At 35.8% G+C, this 19441-nt stretch overlaps 1 protein-coding gene across 1 annotated transcript in view; it reads left to right on the forward strand.

Moving 5' to 3' along the window:
• LOC150082161 (uncharacterized) overlaps positions 1-19441 on the forward strand; it is a 184577-nt gene that overhangs the window by 65748 nt on the left and 99388 nt on the right. Inside the window, exons 5-7 of the mRNA XM_090380441.1 lie at positions 1871-2042; positions 2419-2548; positions 18342-18496. Of these exons, the coding sequence (XP_090236567.1) occupies positions 1871-2042; positions 2419-2548; positions 18342-18496 (457 nt within the window). The remainder of the gene's footprint in view (positions 1-1870; positions 2043-2418; positions 2549-18341; positions 18497-19441) is intronic.

Genomic DNA, 19441 nt, shown 5'->3' on the forward strand with positions numbered 1-19441 from the left:
CCTTGTTGTGGAAGTTGATAGCCTAAATAAGTTTAAGGCTCAGCTGGACAGGTATTTCGAACGAACAGAGGGGTGAAGTTGTTTGTTATTTGGTTTTTAGGAGCATTAGCAACTAAGGCCATATTGCTGTGGGATATGCGGTGGTCATTCCCTGACCTTTTCGCATCCTCCGTATTTGGTGGTGACGGGCTCGAACCGGGGTCTAATCAAGAAGCATGTGCTACGCACTGCTGCTCCTTCCCACCTGGCTACGGAGGCGCCTGAGGGGTGAAGTGGGAATGGTGTTTTTTTTTTTTTTTTTTTTTTTTGGCTGATGCTGCATAAGCTTGCTTTCTTGCATCAAATGCCTCTACTAATGCTAATGCTAATTTCAAATACTTCACATGAAGTAACAGAATCTCTGTTGTTTAATAAAGGAGCTCATTTCTCAATCCTGGGCTCACTCATTCCTGATGGTGCTATGATCTCTGATCAGTTTTACAGCATGATCATTTATACAGAAATCTTAAATCTGATAAATCACCTTTGTGAATTATCACTGGTCGATGCCAAAAATGTTTCTGGTTTGAAAATAGTCAATTCTTAATTTCAGCATGAGAAAAATGAATATAACATTTAAAACTCTTAGTTACCTTTCGGTTTCACGATATAGCTCCTCTTATGATTTAGAGGAATATTGGTGAATACTAGGGGAATTTGGCATCTAGAGAATAGCTAGGTTGGTAACACTGAAACAAGAACCGATACACCATGTTTTTTTTTTTTTTTTTGTATTTCTGTATATCATTTACCTTGCAAGAGATGTTATGAGTGATGTTCATTTCTTTTTTTTTCTTTTTTTTCAGGTTTATAGACAAAAATTACATAAAAAGCCAGGATGCAACATAGATGTGTTAACAGTATTGACAATTTTTGTTATGTGTGTGGTGATGTGACATTTTCCACTCAGAAATGCCAATTGACTCCACTTGTGAAGACAGCCTACTACCATTATTTTGGCTGTAAGGTAGGGGATGAAGACAAGCCCTGGACACCTCATATTTGCTGCAACTCATATGCTGTAAATCTCCATGGATGGTTGAACAACAAAGGACGTTCAATGCCTTTTGCCATCCCAGTGATTTGGAGGGAGCCTTCAAATCATGTAAATGACTGTTATTTCTGCATGGTGCCTCCTCTTCAGTATGGCATGTCCAAAAAAAAGGAAGTAGACTGTGGAATATCCCAACATCCCATCAGCTATCCAACCAGTGGCACATGGGGGTCCTCACACTACAAGAGAAAAGTCTGGCCTCTAAGGGAAAATCTGCACCCCGGGGAAAAACATGTCCAGCACAATTCTCTGGTTGATCGAAGGAAAATTCTTCTGCCCCCCCCCTTTACACATCAAACTGGGACTTATGAAGAACTTTGGTAAGGGGATGAACCAGGATGGAGAAGCTTTCAAATACCTGAGAGGACAATTTCCACTGTTGAGTGATGCTAAAGTTAAGGAAGGAATCTTTCTTGGTCTGCAAATTCATGAACTTTTAAAGGATGAAAACTTTGAGCGAGTCCTCTAGGGTAATGAGAATGCAGCTTGGGAAGCCTTTAAAAGGTTCCTGGAAACTATGTTGAGGCTGTGAACAACCTTCTAGAAAAGTATCATCAATTAGGCTTCAACATGTCACTGAAATACCATGGTAAAACAAGCTTCTGTTATGTATTTTTGTACTACCATGTAACCTATTTGAATAAATATCGTTAGGAGGAAAATTATTTTAATGTATAGAAAGATAATAAAGATAAATATTTGAATTAAAAAAAAAATATGTAAACCTAAATAACTTTATTACAAATTAAAGTCGTCGATAATTTTTTACAATTCCAGGTATTTTGAGAAAGTTTCTCTCTACTGTGGTACATATGCAGATCTTATACCTGTATCCTTTGTTTTGGGTTTCTATGTGTCAATTGTTGTAAAGCGATGGTGGGATTCCTTTAATTGCATACCATGGCCAGATTCTCTTGCCTTCTTTGTTAGTGCCTTTGTACATGGTCAGGTAAGATTTTTAAATATTAAATTCATCCATACGAAATTATAGCATGTTTATATAATATAATGTCTTCTCTATATATATATTGTTTAAAAGCCTTGATTAAAACTATCTTTTTGTGAAAAGCATGTAAAGAATCATCAACACCAGTAAAGAATCATATTCTTTTGGTTGGTTGGTGATCTGTGAATTAATAAACAAATGAACAAATTCGAGGTATTAGTCTGCATCCCTATGTTTAATTTAAGCTGTAATCTTTAAAAAAAAAGTTAAATTATGCTCAATAGTTTTTAGTAAATGCAATAAATTATAAAATTCAGTGTTATAGTTATTTGCCACATTTTAGTGGAAGTACTGGACATCCAAAATACTTTATTTTTAGGATGAGAGAGGGAGACTGATGCGAAGGACAATAATGCGCTATGTCAATTTAGCCTTTGTGTTTACAATGACGTGTATTAGTCCATGTGTGAAGAAAAGATTCCCTACTATAGATCATTTAGTAGAAGCTGGTAAGATTGATACCTGAAATTTTGTATTATGTCAAGAGATTAAAAATATTTCATTTTATATAATTACCCTACTATTTATCACTTTATGAGTTTATGTGAGCAACTCACTTGATAACTGAAGTAAATAAGAATACAGTTCTATGAAAATTATTTATTTATTGAAACAATTTTCAGATATTATAGCTAACTGTAGGCCATGACCTCCTGGGAGTTGCAATCAACTTGGGGGGGGTTCAACTGTTGATGTTCCTGCTCAGGTAGCTAACAAACTAAATGAATATTTTGCATCTACATTCACACATGAGGAGTTATTCAGGGAGGGGAATGCCACAGGTGTATTAAATTCTGGTAGTAAGCTAGATAATCTTGTAATAACTGAGAGTAAAGTGGAGGAGAAATTGTTGAAGATAAACATAAAAAAAGCACCTGGGGTGGATGGAATCTATCTAGTTATATTAAAGGAGGCGGCAAAGGAAGTAAGCAAACCCTTAGCCATAATTATGAGAGCTTCCATGGACTGGAGATATGCAAATGTGAACCCAATCCACAAAGAAGGATCAAAGGGAGACACAGGTAATTCAGACCTGTTAGTTTAACTTCTGTGCCAGTGAAATTAATGGAGGCACTAGTTAAAGCAGCACTGCAAGATCATCTAGAAAAGACTTCAGTTAGCGATGGGTTTGTTAAGGGGAAGTCTTGTCTGACCAATTTGATTGGATACTATGATGTAGTCACAGAGGAACTGGATGCAAAGAATAACTTTGATATCATATATTTGGATCTTAGAAAGGCTTTTAATACTGTTGCACATGAAAGACTGCTGCACAAATTGGAGGCAAATTGCTGCTATGGATAAAGGGATGGTTGATTGAGAGAAGGCAGAGAGTGGTAATCAATGGACACTGTTCTTTGTGGACTAATGTTATTAGTGGAATCCCTCAGGTTCAGTGTTGGGTCCATTGTTGTTTTCTGTATTTATAAATGATGTTGATGATGGTATATCAGACTTAATGTCCAAGTTTGCAGATGATACGAAGGTTGGCAGGGTTGTTAATGACACTAATGACAGTACGCTGCTAAAACAGGATCTTGAAAAGTTGAGCAGATGGGCCGAGAGGTGGCAAATTAAGTTTAACATTGACAAATCTAAAGTACTACATATGGGAAGCAGTAACCCCAGAGTAACGTATCAATTCTGTGGTACTACACTGACAATGGTAGAGAGTGAAAAGGACCTGGAGGTAATTGTGCAGGCAGATATGAAGTTTTCTGAGCACTGCAGACATTCTACAAGAGTAGCTCATGGTGTCTTGTCAATGATATACAGGAATTTTTCTAGCAAGGATAAGGAGGTGATTGTCCCCTTGTATAAGGTAATGGTCAGGCCACACCTTGAGTACTGTATACAGGTCTCTAGGCCTTATTTTAAGAAGGATGTAGAGCTGTTGGAATGAGTGCAGAGAAGGGCAACTAGATTAGTGAATGGAACAAAGGGTTATTCTTATGAAGAAAGGCTTAAGTTTTCCAAATTACAGTGTCTGGAGAGTAGGCACCTGCGAGGTGATCTGATTGAGGTGTATAAAGCCTTGAATGGTTTGAATATGCTCAGTACTGATGGGATTCTTCCTGTTGCTCAGAATAATCTCCTGAGAGGGCATAAATTCAAATTGAGGAAAGGTAGTTGTAGGATAGATGTGCGGAAGTTTGCCTTTAGCCAGCGGGTGGTTGATTGCTTGAACAAACTTCCATCTGTCGTTGTGAAGTTGATAGCTTAAATAGATTCAAGGCAGAACTTAACAAACATTTGGAGCGAGTGGATGGGTGAAATAAGGGCATATTTTTTTTGGCTGATGCTATATAAGCTTGCTTTCTTGCATCATGTGCCTTTGCTAATGCATTTTATTGCTGCTGGTGGAGAAAATACCAACACAACAGAGGCTTCATACAGGGTATCGCTACTGGTGGCTAGGTCACAGTGTAGCAGAAAACTTGATAAAACCTTCTGCAAAAGTAATGGCAAAATTTGTGCTTGGAGAAAAAGCAAGGAATGTTATTTTGAAAGTACCCCTTTCTAATGATACAATTAAACGTCAAATAACAGGCAGGGCTGAAAATGTGAAATGTGAGCTGTTATCACGTTTACGTCAGAGTATGTACTTTTTGCTTCAACTCGATGAGTCTACTGATTCGGTTGGCGAAGCTCATCTCCTTGCATATGTCAGATATGAATATTTAGGAAAAGTATAAGAATTTTTATTCTGCCGAACCCTGCCTGGTAGGACTACAGAAGCAGATATTTTCAAAGCATAAAATGATTTTCTGATAAGCAATAAAGTCGATTGAACACTATGTATTGGTCTCAGACAACTTCATATCTGCCTGCACAATTACCCATAGGTCCTTTTCATTCTCTACCACTGTCAGAGTAGTACCACAGAGTTGATACGTTGCTCTGGGGTTACTGTTTCCCATATGTAGTACTTTACATTTGTTAATGTTAAACTTCATTTGCCACCTCTCAGCCCATCTGTTCCTGTTGCAGCAGCATAGTGTCAGTAGTGTCCTTAACAACCCTGCCAACCTTTGTATCATCTGAAAACTTGGACATTAAGCTTGATATACCATCATCAATATAATTTATAAATACAGAAACAATAATGGACCCAACACTGAACCCTGAGGGACTCCACTAATAACATTAGTCCACGATGAACAGTGTCCATTGATTACCACTCTCTGTCTTCTCCCCCTCAACCATCCCCTTATCCATAGCAGCAATTTGCCTCCAATGCCACACTGCTCCAATTTGTGCAGCAGTCTTCCATGTGCAACAGTATCAAAAGCCTTTATAATATCCAAATATATAATATCAAAGTTATTCCCTGCATCCAGTTCTTTTGTGGCTACATCATAGTATCCAATCAAATTGGTCAGGCAAGACTTTCCCTTAACAAAACCATGCTGTGTCCAAGCTATAACTAAAGTCTTGTCTAGATGATCCTGCAGTGCTTCTTTAACCAGTGCCTCCATTAATTTTCCTGGAACAGAAGTTAAACTCACAGGTCTATAATTACTTGTGTCAGCCTTTGATCCTCCTTTGTGAATTGGGGTCACATTTGCACATCTCCAGTCTATGAGTACCTCCCCTGAGTTCAAAGAAGCTCTCATAATTATGGCTAAGGGTTTCCTTACTTCCTTTGCTGCCTCCTTTAATATAACTGGTTAGATCCCATCCACCCCAGGTGCCTTTTTTTTTAGGTTTACCTTCAACAATTTCTTCTCCGCTTTCCTCGCAGTTATTACAAAATCATCTAGCTCACTGCAAGAGTTTAATTCACCTCTGGCATTGCCCTCCCTGAATAACTCCTCATGTGTGAATGTAGATGCAAAATACTCATATAGTTTGTTAGCCACCTGAGCAGGATCATCAACAGTTGAACCATCAATATCCAGTGGACCAATCTGATTCATCCCTTTCCTTCTAGAGTTTACATAGGTAAAGAACTCTTTGCTGTTTTTCTTTGCATCCTTTGCCAAAGATTTCTCATAATCTGCCTTTGCCTGCCTAATCTCCCCTGACTGGTTACAGACCAGCTGATATCTATCCTAGGCTTCCATGTCACCCTTTAATTTATATGTATCCCATGCATTTTTCTTCTCTGCCACATGACTCATTAGTTCATTATTATACTCATCAGAGTCATTAGGCCTATAATGCACTCCTACTCTCAATTTTGATCTCCCAGTGCTTATGTCACATCAAACTGGCTCGACACTGCACTGTCCAGCAATGTCGACTGGCTGCATTTCCTTGGATTTTATGTGTTTCTTAACTAATAGTATAACCCCCTCTTCCCTTCCTATCCTGTCTATCCTTCCTGTACACATTGTACTTCCCAAATTCCAGTTCTGCATTCCTTATATCTGTGTGACACCACGTCTCTTATATCCCAACAATATCTGCCTTTGATGTTTTGACCAACACCTCAAATTCATCAAATTTATTTGCCAAACTCCTATCATTTGTGTATACGCAAGTATACATGCACCTGTTCCTATTCCTAGCTACCCTAACTCAACCCATGTGTTTACTTGTACCACAACGACTCCCAGCAGTCTCTGAAATACCCTGCATCTTGTTTTCCTGTCTGCTGCTCATTCCAATAGAAGTAGTGCAAGAATCACTTTCACCTCTGCCAGCGGCTACTGTTAATCTATTAGTCCTTGTATCCAAGCTAGCAGTTTTCCAACCCACCTAACACTGCCTCAGTAGCATCAGCAGATATTTTTGTACCCTTTCTATTTAAGTGTATCTCATCCCTGTAGAAGCAGTCTCTCCTGTTAACAAGTACAGACCAGGCTGGAAAAAAATTCTACCCCTTAAGCCTTGCACAATCTTTCCAGGGCAAAATTGATCAACATGGCTCTCATCATATACAGGAACTCCCCGACTTATGTAAGGGTTGCATTCCGTGGAACGCTACATAAGTCGGAATTTCCCTAAGTAAGCATTTAGGGAAATTCCACACTCGCAACTGTGTGCACTGAATTTGATAGAAGCAAAAAATAAATGTTCAATGAACATGGAAATAGAATTGTTAAATTTTTTTTTATCTCATGTACAGGAAAAATTAACAAAAGTGTACAAAATTACAAACATTTCAAAAGTGCACAAAATTACAAAAATTTCAAAATTATAAAATTACAAAAAGAGAGGGAAAACAGGCATAACGTCAGCAAGTTTTACCTTTCGAGCATCGTTGCCAGAATTAACTTGCCAGCTGATAAGCATGCTGCTGCAGAAGTTGAGGGCTGTGGAGATTTAGATGGGTTTTTTCCAACACATCACAAAATTTCTCTGCAGCTGCAGAATCGGCATTGGCGACTTTAATGTCTTGGAAACCAGTGTGATGTTTGAATTTATTAAACCACCCATTGCTTGCCACGAACTTAGCTTGGGGTTCGCTGTACTTATCCTTAATATCCTCATAAATACTTCTTGCTTTTGCTTGAATTTGGACATTGGACTCAGAGGCACCCGCTTCTGAATTTGATTTTCCATCCGTATTATTAATAGCTGTTCCATCTTTGATATAGCAACTGAACGCTGTTTTGTGATCACTGTTGGGGCAGACTGGCCCCAGTGTGAAATACGTTGATCCTTTAACATGTTCTTTTATATGCGCACTGTCCCTTAAAATAGTATTCGCTGTTGAAGCAGCGAGACCTAATTCCGTGTATTAGATGACAAACTGTCATGCTTCGTACTTCTTAATCATTTTCATCTTCATTTCTAAATCAATTTTGTTTCATTTTGTTTCCTAGCACTGCCAGCACTTGCATTTTTCATTGGTCACTTTCCCTTCATCATTGTAATATGTAAATAGGAATGAAGAGAAGAGTCTGAAAATTTATTTATGTTTTTTATATGATTGAAGATTTCAGTGAAGGGGGAACACATTTCACCATAATAACATAAAAACCCACAGAATTCATTCCAGTTATCGGGATTATTGCAAATCCCGATAACTGGAATGAACTAACAGAAAAGACTAATAAACTGGAAAGTGCAAATTGTTTTTATTATTTAATGGTATTGACTTCCAGAAATGTGTTTTTGAAAAATATCATAAATGGCGTTCAAAATTGATTCTTATAACGGATAATGATAAAAGTGTAGTGCAATTTCCATTATAAAAATGTCCAAAATTTTAGAGAGATAAATAGCTTAGTTATACATATAGCAAAAATTTCAACTTCCAAGGTCTTGGAACGAATTGCCAACACATAGCATTATGTTGTGTTAAAACAATGTGTTATTGGGTTCACATTACGATATTTTCACGATACCTCCATTTATTCCTACGGGATGCAAAATATGTTTCCTCGATTTTAAGTTTGCATCAGCCAGCAAAAACTTACGTAAAGTCAAATTTACGTAAGTTGGGGAGTTCCTGTACTCCCTCCTATCGTGTCTGGGCAGAATTGCAGACACTTTCAAATTCAACTCTAATTCACGGCTTTTTTTCAACAGTGACCTGTACTTTTAAGTAATTCCGCCGGTCTCCTCTTAATATCATTAGTGCCAATGTGTACAACAATATCACCTTTTGTGTCTTTAAAAGATGATATCTGCTCTACAATGGCATCAACCTTTGCCCCTGGCAGACATACCCTGGTCCTGTTCCACCTATCCTTTTTACATACCATGTTCCCCGTTTCCCTGACAATAGAATCACCGACAACTACTAGTTCCTGTAGGACCAGTGCATTCTGCCTTGGGGGTTGCCACTGTATTGCATGATGATCAAGTGCAAGCTCTGGCATTGATGTGGGCAGCTGAGAGCTTGATGGGCCCCTCAATTTTGATCCTTCGAGGGCATCCGTTCTGTCCTTCGAGCTCTCATATAGGCCCATAACAATGCTGAGTTGTCGCCTGATTTCCTCACACTCCTTACATCGCACACACACAGACATTCCCCTTGGCGATATCATGTATCATACACTATACTATACTGCAATATCATATACTTTACAATTATGTCACTTCTTGGTATTATTCACAGTATATCCCAACTTCCAATTTTCATTCGACTTAATTTTTAGTTGGAATCAGTTCAGGGCTGGCAAAAATGCGAAGCCCACAATTTTACACTTCAGTGTGGCATTTGTAGGCTCACCTCTGACTTTAAAATATGATCTACTTTAAATGTGAGCTATGGGAGGGGCTAGTGGGCCATGATCAGAAAAGTTTGAAAAACACTGGTCTAGGGTACAAGTAGACACTTCAGGCAGCTTATTGTCTGATGATGGAGCCAAATTGTGAATTGGTCATCATCAGTGGCTTTGAGTTTTTAATGAACAAGATATTTGACCAAGGGAATAATTTCTTAATGATGTTATTTGATTAAAAACAACAGTAACTTTAGGTAGAATTAACATAAAGGTAAGGTAAAAGTAAGCAGCAGCTATTATCAATCCGCTGCAGGGTGGAAGCCTCCTCAACAATTCATATTAAGAGAAAATTGGACCATAATCTGCCATGCTGGTCCAGTGCAGATTGGCAGATTGACCATATTTAGCAGTCAGGGGCTTGAACCCCAGTCTGCTCAAAGAGCATGTGCTACTGCACCCCTGCTCCTTACCACTCATCTATGGAGGCACTGAGGCATTCAGAATTAACATTGTATTAACATAGCAATTAACACAGAATTAACATAGCAATTAACACAGATTTAATATAGCAATTAACACAGAATTAACATGGCAATTTCTATTTCTAAAGTGAGCTCTGTCACTGTCATTGGGAGAACTGTAGTGTCTTCAGCAGTAAAGATAAAGACATGATGCAGAATAGCATTATTTTCTGAAAGTAAAAGATTTTGCTATAGTAAAGGCCAGGAAATAAATATTTAATGTGTGCTATGAACATATAGTATTTTTTGTGCTAAAAGCAACTAATGATTTTGTTATGAGGTTTTTATTCTCATATTTTTATTTTGTTTGTATTCTAATTATAAATTATGAGAATAAAATATTTTTCCCCAATGTGTATGTTATTATTATTTTAAAATATCAGAATATATTACACAGGAATAAGGAGATTAAGATCCTTGCTTGATACTTTGCCTACATGAAAATTTTCTTTTAAACTGGCCTTGTATAAAATTTGTTTCGTTATAATGAAATTCAGAGCTATGGCTACATTCCTATATATATATATATATATATATATATATATATATACACGCATATATATATATATATATATGAAATATGAGATATAATAATAGGTTACAAGTAGATACTTCAGCTAATAATAATAATAATAAAACATTATTATGTTTTATTATTATTATTATTATTAGCCATATGGTGCAAGGAAGCCTGAGACTTATGCTGCACCAGCCAAAAAAATTCCAGAGTTACCCTGATTCATGAAGTCGTAGTGGAAACAGAAATAAATAAGATATGACAAATGCACCTGAGATGCAAAGCAGAAGCAAAGATGCAAAAAAGTTTATATATGTATGGTTAAATTAATAAGCCAGTTAAGTGTGAAGATGAAAGTGTAAATTACACAATGCCAAAAGCTAATAAGAAAAGGATAGCAGAAAAATGAAAAATTGTAGGTGTGAAAAAGAAAGAAAGAATGTGAATATCCTATGTATTATAATGAATTAGGTAAAATTACAGGCTGTATGTAGAATTTAATTATTCCTAATATAATTTCCAGCCTACTATCTGCATTATAATTTCCGCTGTATATATACTTTCTTCTCCTTTCCAATGCTCAATCTGTGTATCTCTATACACATACTTATCAAAAATGACTATAGAGGTGACTAATTACCTCTTTTCACAGCTTTCATTCAAGTCCATTTTATCATTATAAATTATTTGTCCATAAAACCGCTTTAATTACATTTATTAACTCAATGGAATATGTTCTCACTGTCATTTCCCACCTCTTTTCTCAACTGCACATCACTAGTATATTCCAGGTATATAATGTATTTTATACATTATTTTACTTATTCATAATACTTTTGGTTTTTGTTTTTGGCCTTTTTCAACTTTTTGGCTCTTATTTTTCAATTTCCTACAACGCAAACATTTGGTATTAGTCTCTTTTTCTTACTAATACTTACATAGTCAGGGTTCTTGCTAAAAGGATGGGTTTTGAGATCCCAGCTAACCCAGTACCTTTAATATCTTTTTCTTAATTTTTATCTTTATACTTTCTACTTCTACTTTTTCCCATTCGTAAAGCTATTAGTTCAATACGAGGGTGATACAAACATTCTTACTATCCTCAATCTCTCACTATCTTCACCTTTATTTATTTAGATACACTTTTATCCCTTCCCTAGCCTTATACAATTTGCCTGTACCAAATTATATTTACATATTCTACTTAAAATTATATTCACCATACTTATATTTGCATTTTCTACTTGAATTTTACTCTCTTTTAAATTTTTTTTTTTTTACACTGTAAAAACCTAGTTTTTAATTTTATCTCTAATTTAATTCAACTTCTACTTTAATTTATTTGATATAACATACATTGCATTGGGACTATCTTGTCCATACTTTGTGAGAGTTATACTGCCTTCCTCTTTTGATCCCACTTGGTTTAGTCTTAAATTTCTTCTCTTCCACAGTTATGGACAAGTAGTAGTAGTAGTAGTCGTGGCATGTGATGCAAGAAAGCAAGTATATAAGCTTCTACAGCATCAGCCAAAAAAAAAATTACATAAAATTTACAAAACAAAACAACTAAATGTTTGTTCAGTTCCTCCTTAAATTTATTTAACCTATCAACTTCCACAACAACAGATGGAAGTTTGTTCCAGCAATTAACCACCTGCTGGCCAAAGGCAAATTTCCACACATCTATTCTACATCTGTCTTTCTTCAATTTGAATTTATGGCCCCTTAGGTTCATAATCTGAACAAGTGGAAGAATCCCATCAGAATTCAGCATGCTCAACCCATTCAAGGCCTTATACACCTCAATTAGATCATCTCACAGGTGCCTAGTCTCCAGGGACTGCAATTTGCAGAACTTAACCTCTCTTGGTAAGAGGATCCCTTCATTCCCCTCACCAATCTTGTTGCCCTTCTCTGTACACGCTCAAGCAAATCTACATCCTTCCTTAAATGAGGCCTCCAGACCTGTATGCAGTACTCAAAGTGTGGCCTGACCATTGCCTTATACAGAGGGACAATCACCTCCTTTTCCCTGCTAGAAAAATTCCTGTGTATCATTGACAAAACCCCATGACCTGCCCTGGCAGCCTGTCTGCATTGCTCAGAAAACTTCATATCTGACTGCACAATTACTCCCAGGTCTTTTTCATTTTCTACCGCCTTAAGTATAGTACCACACAGTTGATATGTTCCTCTGGGGTTACTTCTACCCATGTGCAGTACTTTGCATTTGTCAATATTAAACTTCAGTTGCCACTTCTCAGCCCAATTGCCCAAATTTTCTAGATCCTGTTGCAGTAGCACACTGCCATTACTGTCATTAACAACCCTGCCAACCTTTGTGTCATTTCCAAACTTCGACACTAACCCTGATATACCTTCATCAATATCATTGATAAATATGCAAAACAACAGCGGACCCAACACTGAACCCTGTGGGACTCCACTAATAACAGTAGTCCAAGAAGAGCAGCACCCATTGATTATCACCCTCTGTCTTCTCCCACTCAACCATCCTTTTATCCATTGTAGCAACTTACCCTTAATACCATTCTGCTCCAAATTGTACAGTATAAAAATGCAGTCCTTGATGCATGATCAGGTATAGTCCCCTGATGAAATACCTGATCATGTATCAATATTTACTTTAGCAAACATCAGATTTTATTGCATATTTGCTCTATCCCCTTTTTACGAGTTATGGCCCAATTTGCCCACCTATATTTACTTTACGGTCACCCAACACCGAACCCTGATTGGCTTTACAATTCAGCCCATAATTTTACCTAATTCATTATAATACATAGGATATTCTTTCTTTCTTTTTCACACCTACAATTTCTCATTTTTCTGCTATCCTTTTCTTATTAGCTTTTGGCATTTTGTGTGATTTACACTTCCATCTTCACACTTAACTGGCTTATTAATTTAACCATATATATATATATATATATGTGTGTATGTTATTCAGTGGTGTATTCGGGCTGGAATGCACTGGAACAACGTTCCGGTACTTTTTCTAAATGTCATAATAGAAAATCATTAAATTTATACACCTAATATTATGAAACAATGGCATAATCATAGCGGAGGGAGAAATATCTATTTTCCCCATTGCTACTAAAAATATATATTAATAGTAATCTTTAAAATTAATAGATTTCTTTAAAAATTTATTTAAAAACAAAAATATAAATTTTGCAATGAAACTTGAATGTTTCTTACTAAAGTACAATGTGTTAGATAAAGAGATCCAACGAATGAGATATACTATGATTCGTGCAAAAACTGCATTTTGATTCACCATGAGCTGAATGCCAGAACTGGTTGTTCTATGAATCGTGAATCTGAAGTCTGATTCAGCTACTGTACGGTCGATGTGCCATTATCATATAGTCTTCTGAAGAATTCCGGTACTATTTTTTTTAGCAATACACCTCTGATATTATCTGTGTAAGTAATTTGTATGAATAATGTGTATGAAATTACTCTCCTATCTTGTGACTGGCTTCATAGATAGACCTAGTAAGTTTATATTTATTTTATGTAAATGCTATGTAATATAGTTAAAAGTCATTGTCTGACTGTTTAGCTAATGAGAGATGAAGTTAGGAAGGTAATTAGGATAGCCCTCATATTACACTCCTGCCCTCGTATTACACTAATAGCTCAGAGTGTGGAAGAATTTTAGTTGAAGGAAAGTAAAAAGTTTATGACTGAAGAATATAATGGCTGGTGCTCAGGTTATCTGGGAGTACAATTTCCTGTCCATGTTAGTGACGGCCCTGGACATGGTAGGTTTCTGTATTCGGAAGTGGTTGTCTGTATATCTACCAAAATCTTATAAATATAATTATACTTCCAATCCTATTTAACATTAACGTATACACTTATACTTATGTCATATATACAGGGTGTCTCAAAAATACACTGCATAACTTCAGGAATGAGTTCCTCATATGTAGACAATAAAAATATTTTATATCAGCATAGTTCCGGAAATGCTTGGTTTCAGAGTTTTGAAGGTCTGTCTATGACACTTAACTGTTCACATCACCTTATAGTAATTGTTCAAAATGTCCACCTTCTGCCTGAATACAGGCCTCACATCGACGTTTTGTGGACTCACGAAGACGATGCCAAATTCCTGGCATGTTTCATATTGTCTCGCAACCTGCCACAATTCAATTGCAGAGAGTTTCCACATCAGATACCGGAGTCAAATATACCAATGACTTTAAATGGCCCCACAAGAAGAAATCTAGTGGGTTTAAATCAGTGAGCATGGAGGGTAAGCGCAGGGTAATCTGCAGGTGACAAGGCCTGTACCCATTGCAGATGGTAAGGATACAGTTGATGTTCTCGCAACACTCTCCAAATAGTCAAACGTTGAACAGCCAGTTGCATTGCTATTCTGGGTGTGCTGATTCTAGGAGTGGCATACACAACATCCAAAATCTCCTCCTCTACTTAGGAGTCATAGATCTTGGTCATCCTCTGTCGGCAGCACGAGGTGTAAAGGTCCCATGTTCACAAAGGCGGCAAAGGATACCTTCAAACGTTTTCCTGTCTGGACATCTTCGTTCTGGGAACCTTTTGTGGTATAAATGACGAGCCTCCAGGGCATTGCCGTCCGCCAAACCGTACATAAAGTGCATATCCGCTTTCTCCTGATTTGAGTACATGGTCGGAATGGAAAACCACCATTCCGGTGGTTTTCCAGGTGGAGATAAGACATTCCGGTTATTAATAACTCGGGAACCAAGCATTTCCGGAACTATGTTGATATAAAATATTTTTATTGTCTACTATGAGGAACACATTCCTGAAGTTATGCAGTTTGTTGTTTGTTTGTTATTTGGTTTTTAAGAGCATTAGCAACTAAGGCCATATTGCTCCGGGATATGTGGTGGTCATTCCCTGACCTTTCCGCATCCTCCGTATTTGGTGGTGACAGGCTCGAACCCCGGTCTAATCCAGAAGCGTGTGCTACGCACTGCTGCTCCTGCCCACCTGGCTACGGAGGTGCCTCTGAAGTTATGCCGTGTATTTTCGAGACACCCTGTGTATATATATATATATATATATATATATATATATGAAATAAGTCATAAAAATGTAGAAAAAATAGAAAATTAGAAAAAGAGTCTCAGATCAGATTAATGCCATCAAATTATTGATTAAACATCAGTTTGTAAAACATATATTACCATATTTATCGAACTGTATTTCAAGGGAATTAAATTCCAAATGAAATTTAATAAGAATATAGAATATAGGTATTCAGAGTAAAAGTATACCTATAGAGCCATAAGGCCAAGTATTTAAGTAACCTAAGTTGGACTTCATTGTTATACTCTATAATTAAACACATAATATGTAATAAAATAATATAATAATAAAATGATAATGAAGCAAATTACTGATAAACAAATACATTGAATGGTATATTGACGAGTCCTAGCACCACTCAATAATTTTGATTGCTAATTGGTAAAGTTTAATTTTATGCTTACTATCTTATTTTATTTTATTCTAAAAACTTCTATTACATCAGTTATTTCTCTATTCTTTATAGGATTTCTGTAATATAAGACATCTGGTATTCCACAATTTCTTCAAAATTACTTCAGGCATCACTATCTACTGTAATACCAGGATCCCTACTAAAGGGATGGGCAGTTACGCTCCCGGTAAATCCAAAGTATCTCTATAATATGCCTTTTCTTTGCTTTTGCTTTCTAACTCTAAATTTTATACATCAAAATCTGTTAGAGTAATTAGTGGGAAATTGAGGTGCTATTGCTATCCTTACTCTTTCTCCTTTTCTCCTTAATTTGGCAAAAGCCTTTCCTTTTCACTACTTAATTATTTTATATAGTAAATAAACCTATAAGAAATTTAATAGTTGGCATTCACTTTCATTATTTTTGATTCACTGCTATCTGTTGGGCTAGCTGTTAATTTGCCAGTTTGCTGATAAATTTAACATAGTTTGCTTCTATAATTTTAGAGTATTTGGACCTAGACTAACTGGCAAATAGCAAACAGAAATAGATAGCCCTAGCTAATTATTGATAGGATGTATTGAGTGGTGCTAGCCCTCATCAACTTACCATTCAATGTATCCTTTTATCAGTAATTTGCTTCATCATTTTATTATTATTACTATATTATTTTATTGTATTTTATTATATATCATGTGTTTAATTATAGAGTTGGATTTCATTTAACAATGAAATCCAACTTAGGTTACTTAAATACTTGGCCTTATGGTGCTATAGGTATACTTTTACTCTGAATACCTATATGCTTATTAAATTTCATTTGGAATTTGATTCCCTTGGAATACGGTTCAATAAATACAGTAATATACAGTAAAATTCGCGGCATTTCTCAGGATACATTCCTGAGAAATGCCGCGAATACCGAAAACGCGAATACTGAGTTATGGCTCCCATAGTAATAAAGGGGTTCCGTTCCAAAGTATAAAATATATAAGAAAAACTAGTCTAAAATTTTGTCTATGTATATATTATATGTACCTTCATAATATGACTATGTACATAGACAGTACGTAGTGAAATGCAAGCATATGCATCGAAATGAAAATAAAAAACAATTTAACATTAAATGTAATATTTATTAGAAATTTCAAACAAAGCTTTCAAACCAGCGCCTTTGCTAGCTAAAAAACTTATCCCGCCAGTGCTATCACCAGTTTCGCTAAAGTAAACTTGATAGAGGAGTTTTGCCTTTTCACGAATGATGAGTGAACTTAACGGAATTTTATTTTGAGTTCGGTCTTCTATCCACAGATTTAAAGCTTTTTCCATTTTTTCTAATTTAACATCACGAGTTACAGAGCAAATTTTTGAAGCAATTAGCGCGTTTTCACGGACACTACGGCGGATTTTTTCTTCCGATTTTTTGATGGATCGTACCGTTGACTCATTGATTTTGTTTTGCCACTTTCACCATTAGAAATTTTGTCTAATAACTCAATTTTATTCGCTAATGTCATCACCTTCTTTGATATTTTCACATTTCCCTCGTTATTTGTAGCCATATTTTTGTAAGGGTTAGAAAGAACTTGTCCACAATAAAGTCACTTCCTTCCGTTAACACACTCGAAAAAGTGAAAAACGGTACACTGCAAAACAGTAGATTTATCACTTTTGTAAGCATATTAATTTATAAATTGATAAATTTATTCAATTTATAAGCATATAAATTAGAGGCAAACGACGAAACCTTCCATGACAAGTGCATAACACATACTGATTAGCGAGAAACATCCACGCCGCGATTTTGTCACCCCCCCCCCCCACCGAGCGCTGTTTTGACCGGGAAAGATAATTTTAGCCACTCCCATGTTTTTTTATGCGCTTTAAAATTCACATTTTTTAGGTTTCATTTTATATTAAATCAGCGACCGTGAAACTGCGAATAGCGTGGGTTTACTGTATATATATCTCAATAGTGCAGATTAAAAATGATATGATTAGATTTTAGCTAACCTGTATAGTCTATGTATAGTATTAAACTGGCTTGTAACCATTTGAAAGACTTTCTTGTGAAAAAGTTAAACCACTGATTACAAAAAAAAAATCCCATTTCTACTGTGGTGCAGCAATTTAGCAAAAAAATATATACAGTATATATTAACAATTTCATTGTTATGGCACTTACATAACAACAGCCATTTATAAATATAATATATGCAATTAGATGAGATCTTTTCCACATGGCAGAATTATAGTTTATTTTAACAGTAAAATAAGGTAAAATTTTTAAATCACTCAGTTATAATAGTGGGCCACTTATTAATCTTACAGATTTCAAATACAGATGTATTTTAGAATATGTAAGCTACTTTATAATTATGACTATCAAGAATAATTAAGAAATATTTGGAATCACTTGACAAGTTACAGTAACATGCATTAGCTTTGTATACTTCATCCTGGTTAAAATGGGTTCGTTTCAGTAAGATGTTTGGAAATCCTCTAACTGTTCCTATTTCTTAATAACTATAAAAACAATAGAGAGTGAATTATTCTCTAAATTCTTTCAGGAATTTTACTTCCTAATGAGAAGAAAGTAATAGAGCAAATGAAAACAGTACATTCCACCTACTGGATGCCATTGGTATGGGCATCAAGCATAGCAACTCGAGCAAGGAAAGAGGGAAGAATTAGGGATGATTTTGCTCTCAAAACTGTTGTTGATGTAAGTATATACCTTAAAATAAATAATAAATCAAAATTTTAATAACAATTCAGGCATTTTGGTTCTGTATTCACAATAAATTTCTATATGCAAGTTTTTTATATGTAGAAATCATTAAATAAACAGGACTGGGTAGCACATGGCCTGTTCTTGATTATTATTATTGCTGCTTATATTGTTTATTGGTTGTCTTAATTTTTAGGTGCTACACGATTTTGGTATGCAGCGATTTACCAACTCAGATGAGTTGGTAAATCACTGCATATATGAGTTGGTAAATCACAAAATAGTTATCAATTTTTGACTAGGGATGCATGTGGAACTGAAACTAATTCATTCCTATGTGCAGTTTCCAACTGCACATAGGAATGAATTGGAAACTGTGATCATCTTATTTGTAAGCTTATGTCAACATTTTTGGAAATAGGAAAAATTGGAAACTGTGATCATCTTATTTGTAAGCTTATGTCAACATTTTAAGGCAGTTAATATATTCTGTGCATCTTGGCGATTATTCATTACAATTTTCATAAGAGAGATTTATTTATTTTAAATACAAACTGACAGTTTGCAGATATAGCTAAACAAAATACAGGGCGTGCCATGTATCAGTTTATTCAGAAATAATCTGTATAATTTAAATCTCAAAGTAAATTTCATGCCCATATTACTTTATTGACATCAATATTATATTTACATGGTATTATGCCATTTAATGAATTGTACTGCACCCATGTATTAAATTTCTTTCCATTATCAGTGAACATTCTACAGCAGCATGTTCGAGAGGCAACCAGAGGGAGTACAGGTACCAGACCATTTATCCAACTTCCAGAAAACTGGCTAGTTTCGAATCTGGTGGGCTTTTTTTTGACAAGTGCAAGTGCGGAATGTAGCAAGCGTGAATCATAGCAATCAATCGCATGCCAGTTTCAGTATGACAGC

Source organism: Mastigoproctus giganteus, chromosome 8 (genome assembly GCF_048544385.1).
Source record: "Mastigoproctus giganteus isolate SK-2022 chromosome 8, ASM4854438v1, whole genome shotgun sequence".
NCBI classification, from domain to species: domain Eukaryota; kingdom Metazoa; phylum Arthropoda; class Arachnida; order Uropygi; family Thelyphonidae; genus Mastigoproctus; species Mastigoproctus giganteus.